This window comes from Rutidosis leptorrhynchoides, chromosome 1 (genome assembly GCF_046630445.1).
Source record: "Rutidosis leptorrhynchoides isolate AG116_Rl617_1_P2 chromosome 1, CSIRO_AGI_Rlap_v1, whole genome shotgun sequence".
Classification (NCBI taxonomy): Eukaryota; Viridiplantae; Streptophyta; class Magnoliopsida; order Asterales; family Asteraceae; genus Rutidosis; species Rutidosis leptorrhynchoides.
In genome coordinates, this window is record NC_092333.1 from 631,021,994 (window position 1) to 631,027,977 (window position 5,984).

Sequence of the window (5,984 nt, forward strand, 5' to 3'; positions counted from 1 at the left end):
ATGATTACATCTTTAGTGAGTTGGATGATTCAGTCTTATTATTGAATATATCAACTTATGCATTTTTATCGTTGTTCAACAATGAGTTTGAGAGAAGATTCTAATACCAAATCTCAGTTACTACAAGTTTTTAGGTCTGATATATTGATGGGGTTCAGTAGTCTTATCAATTATGGAGCATCATTCTTACCATAACCTCTCCGATGTTTGCATATGTTATATATTTGCGTATGTTATAGGGCTTTCTTATGTTCTTTGTTTATAACATGGTTATCTTTTGTCCAGGGTGCCAAAGGATGCAGTAACAACAGGTGTCAAGTGAAGATGATTGAAAACTTTTGAACTAAAATATAATGGTTTAATTCTACAAAAGTTGAAACTAAATAAATTGTCTTGTTTCCCGTTGACAATATCCATACCGAGTCAATCCTCTTGCTCCATATGGCAGATATTAAATATATCATTGACTCTAATGTATATTATTAGGACATTATTAGGATTAAGATAAGAAGTTTTTTTCAATTTATACACTTAAACACATACATCAAGGTTTATTAGATATATATAAATAAATAAAGTGTGTCATCAATACAACGAAATAGAATTATAAATATAAATATAATTGTAGAGTCAACTGAATGCAAGTGTAAAAATTTCAACATATTCAATATAATATATAGAAAGTCTTTCCTTAAATGAATTTTAAAATTAAGGATTATACATATATAGAAATAGAAATTCTTTGCCTATATAACCCACCATCTTACTTCCCACTAAAACTCACTTATACTCCTTTACATACTCATTATCACACCTTTCAAATACAAATAAAAGGCCATAGCTTATTCTATACTACACTAGTTTTTTCTATATTTATTATGGCTACAAGTGATTATGGGTTGATGATTGTCATAATGATGATTGCCATATTCATGGCTTCCTACACTTCTGCAGATCCTGACTTTCTTCAAGATGTTTGTGTTGCAGATCTTTCATCAGGTATATTATTTTGTTAAAAATATATATTCAATTAATATATGAATTTTCTAATAACAATTATAAAGGCTGTCATTAAGCTATCTGGACATGCATAAAACTACTTTTACATTCAAAATAATTAACCACGTTATGAAAATAACCGTTTCATGTACTACTAACTGATCATAGACAATTTATTAATATATTTAAGACTTTGTTGGACACTTGCACGTGATGATCATAGACACTTTAGGATAAATAGACAAGGAGTGTGCACGTGATATTACAAAAGAATATCTTAACAACACTTAGTTCTGTTAATACACCACAAACACATGAGAGATTATTAATAACTAACTGATGCTTTTAATTTTAATACAGTAACTAATAACTAACCATAACTGTCATACGGAAATAACTGCCAATTAACTACTCCATACCAATCTTAGATACATGCATATTATTAAACTAGACAAATATGAGCTACTTATTTTGATGGGTGGTGATATTTTCAAATTTGTAAATGATTATCCACTTTAATATGATGCTTTTTTTTTTCCGGAAATACTGTTGGTCCACATGTTAGGATTTTTTGATCAAAGAACAAGAATCAATTGACATTTTGAGTTAAACAATGAACAATATGATGAACAAGATGAACAAGATGAACAAGAGATGAACACAATCAATAAACAGCTGATTCAAGCTAAGATTAAATGTAATAAACATGATAAACGATTGAAATAAGATATTACACTAATCTAGCTACCAAATCTTCATTTCCATGGTGTTTGGAGCATCAAATCACCATGGAACCTCTCCACCATGCAGGTGAAGAGGTGGAGCTCACCTCACTCTAACTTTCAAGTGCTCACACAAATTTTGGAGGTGCTCAAATGACAAATGAACCAAGAAACTCTTTATGTAGGACGTTTTGTCACATATGTTCATGTGACTAGAGTTTTCTTGTTCAATACAATCCTAGGTGTACAATGGAATAATAAACGTTATTCGCGCAGCGACGGCCATACAAATATGCATCAACAAATTCCCCCTTGGACGTTGTTGGCGAATTATTGTAAACACCTCTTGCAATCTTCAGTCAATCTCTACAGTAGTACCATAATCTTATGAATCACAAGCTCCATCAAAAGTCTTCCAGAATACATGAAAGCCCAAACTTCGAACATCAATGTTTTCGCTCATTGAAGTCGAAATGCTAATAGTCATCCTGTAGTTTCTTCAAACTTCACTCGTACGTGTAACCCATAGTACTAAAGCAACCGGATTCCCCCTAAGACTGAACTCGATCAAATTCCTGATGTTCTAGACTTCATACAAACCAATAAGCTCGGTATCGTCAACTGTAAAACTTCCCCCTTTCTAATAGCTGCATCCTAATACACTTTATAAAGCACATATCGTCTTCATGACTCAAACATTATAGGCATATAATAAAGGCTTCAATCCCACAACTAACGATCCCAAACATATCAATAAGTACTCCAAATAGTCACCAAGAATGACAAATGTATGATCCTGTGATTGCGTAACAATAACCCAAAACAAATTCCCTCTGCAAAGCGGAATCAACAAAATGTGGAAGATAAAATATAACGTCATCGGCCCATAATAGTCGTATGCTCCCGATTACCCCACAATAACATCTCAACTAACAAGTGTCTCAGTACTCACTAAATAAGTCTAACGGACAAAGGAGGTTATCCATTAAACTTTATACGTCGAGACTTCAGTGAATGAAAGAAAGGTTTCACAAAGGTTTGGTATGACAGTATTGAATAATAAACATTAAGGACCTTGGATGAAAAACGTACAAAAGTTGAGGGACCAAAAGTGAAAGTTCTGAAAAAGTTTTCAAAATATTGCATTGGTTGTCCCTGAGGTTTTAACAGCCGTTAAGTAAACTTAACTGAAGGACTATCTGTGTAAAAATTAAATTGGGTTTCCTGTTGGGTCGGATCCTGGGTTGTTGGATCCGAATATGGTATGCTGATTTGCCCATGGGTAAATAGTTGGATATATAAGTGGTTTCAAGAAATGGTGTCTAGATACCTTGAATGTATTAATGCTAGGAATAAATGGGACAATGAGACCATGTGTATGACGGGTGGGGTCCACGTATTTGTTTACTTCCCACTCTTTCTCATTTATTAGCCGACACATGCAATACCAAGGGGGCCCACCACTTAAAAGTTCCACAAAATTACATTAAATGCCATCGAAATTTCATCTGAATGTTTACTGTTTCTTTTCTTCTTCAATTAATCGCACGTACGTATGAGCAAGTAAACAACAAAAATTTGAAATTTTGACTAGTAAATCGTACGAATCACTTACTCAACCGTATACATGAAGCTCAGGCGTACGTTTCAGTGTTCTTGAGGTTCTTCCTCCTTTTTCCAGATTCCGGCAGCCGGAGATGGTGGTTCTGTGGTGGTTAGTGGCGGTGCACATGGTAAAACACTCAAAACACAACCAAAATGCATCAAATTTGGTAGGAAGCACCATAAGGACCCGCTAAACACTTCTCCATTAACAGATTTCCCAAACAAACACCCAAAATTCACAGATTAATCAAAATCAGTCCACTTTTTCAAAGAACACAAAAATTTTGCATAACTCACTCAAATCTACGAATTAGTAGCTGTAATTTTAGAGAAACAATCACAAGATGATTACCAAGCTTTCCTAAATCATAGTTTTCTCCAATTCGTGCTAAATCACCAAAACCCAAAAACGTCCACAAAAGTCAAAATCGAGATCTAAAATTGATTTTCATCAAATTGCTTCAAATCAATCGGTTCTTGTTTGATCTTAGGCTCTGATACCAATTGTTGGTCCACATGCTAGGATCTTTTGATCAAAGAACAAGAATCAATTGACATTTTGAGTTAAACAATGAACAATATGATGAACAAGATGAACACAATCAATAAACAGCTGATTCAAGCTAAGATTAAATGTAATAAACATGATAAACGATTACAATAAGAGATTACACTAATCTAGCTATCAAATCTTCATTTTCGTGGTGTTTGGAACATCAAATCACCATGGAACCTCTCCACCATGAAGATGAAGAGGTGGAACTCACCTCACTCTAACTTTCAAGTGCTCACACAAATTTTGGAGGTGCTCAAATGACAAATGAACCAAGAAACTCTTTATATAGGACGTTTTGTCACATATGTTCACGTGACTAGAGTTTTCTTGTTCAATACAATCTTAGGTGTACAATGAAATAATAAACGTTATTCGCACAGCGACGGCCATACAAATATGCATCAACAAATACCCTCAAATATATTACAACAAAAAATTTGTGTAAGACATGAATTAAAGGTATTTTAGTATTAATATTAAGTGGATCTATTAAAAAGAGAGTTGGAAATATGAATATTTTTTACATATGCATGAGAGATTATTAAGTACTTTTTCTAGACTCGAATTTTGTGGCCTTTAAAAAAATTTTCAACACTATGAATGTCATGAATATTTTTTACATAATTAGGTGTGAAACTTAATGGATTCGCATGCAAGAGCAACATATCAGCAGATGATTTCTTTTTCGCGGGGTTAGCAAAGCCTGCTTGCACCAACAATACATTCGGTTCGAATGTTACTCTCGCCAATGTCAAGCAAATCAATGGTCTAAACACGTTGGGGGTGTCCATGAGTCGCGTTGATTACGCACCCGGGGGTGTAAGCCCACCGCATGTGCACCCACGAGCCTCCGAGATAATTTTTGTCCTTGAAGGAGAATTGAATGTCGGATTCATAACCACGGATAACAAACTTTTCTCCAAGACCATCAAAAAAGGCGAAATATTTGCGTTCCCCAGAGGTTTAATTCACCAACAGATCAACATTGGGAAAGATCCTGCAGCCACTGTCGGCGCCTTTAACAGTCAGTTGGCGGGCACCCAAAAAGTGGCTAACGCTTTGTTTGCGTCGTCTCCAACTGTGGAAGATGCTGTGTTGACTAAAGCATTTCAACTTGAAACCAAACTGTTGGAAGAAATTAAGTCAAGATTTGCACTCATATAAAATGAAATCACTAGTATCATATGGATGTTAAATTTTACTCCCTCCGTCCCTAAATTATTGTCCAGTATTTCATTTTGGGATGTCCCAAATTAATTGTCTACTTCCATAAATAGAAAGGAAAGGAGATATTTCATTGGTGGATATGGAGAGAGAAGATATTTCATTGGTGGAGAAATAAAGTTAGTGGGATTTCCTAAAACTGTGTGTTTTTTGTCTGGGGACAATTAATCTGGGACTGAGGGAGTACCTGTTTTGTTGACTTTTTGAATAATTGTGTATTTGTGTGTGATAAAAATGTTGTATAAAATAAGATATATGACGGCTAAATGGGTGGGTCAGCTATTGATCCTTTTTTACAAAAACAGGAAAATGGGTTAAGTTGGGATGACCTGCTTACTTTTTTGCTGTTTTTTTTTTTTTTTTTTTTACAATTCCTTATTGTATCTCAGCTTTAATTCAAGAAATATACATGGAAGGTGATACTTACACACCAGTTTTTGATCCATACACACTTTTTACAATAAAACTTACAATTATATCCTTAGATTTATCTTGGGACTTGAACCTCTATTATTGTAAATAAGGACATAATAGTCAATTAGGTGTGTATGGATCAATATTGAGTGTGTGAGTATCATATCCCAATATATATACACAGAAAATTGTGTCAATTGTGTGGTGTATTTTAAGTTGTTAAAGTCGTGATCCTACGTACATGCTCAAAATGTTAACTAGTTTAGAAGTAGAACACAATGAAAAAAAATGACAAACTAAAGGGAAGAACAGAAGTTACGTAAGGGTGATAAAATTGTAAGGGTGCAATATATGGTTTTAGTACGCTTGAAGTCTACCAAAGCTTCTACTAATATACTCCCTTCCCATCCTATCCAAGAATATTGCATATGACTTCTAGCTTGATGCTAAATTGAACTATTAAA

General features: G+C 34.1%; 1 protein-coding gene across 1 annotated transcript; it reads left to right on the forward strand.

Moving 5' to 3' along the window:
- Positions 1-878: 878 nt before the first annotated feature.
- On the forward strand, positions 879-5,046 carry LOC139848918 (germin-like protein 5-1). Its single transcript, XM_071838601.1, has 2 exons — positions 879-999; positions 4,511-5,046. The coding sequence occupies exons 1-2, from the start codon at positions 879-881 to the stop codon at positions 5,044-5,046; spliced, it is 657 nt and encodes a 218-aa protein (XP_071694702.1).
- The last annotated feature ends 938 nt before the right edge of the window (positions 5,047-5,984 follow it).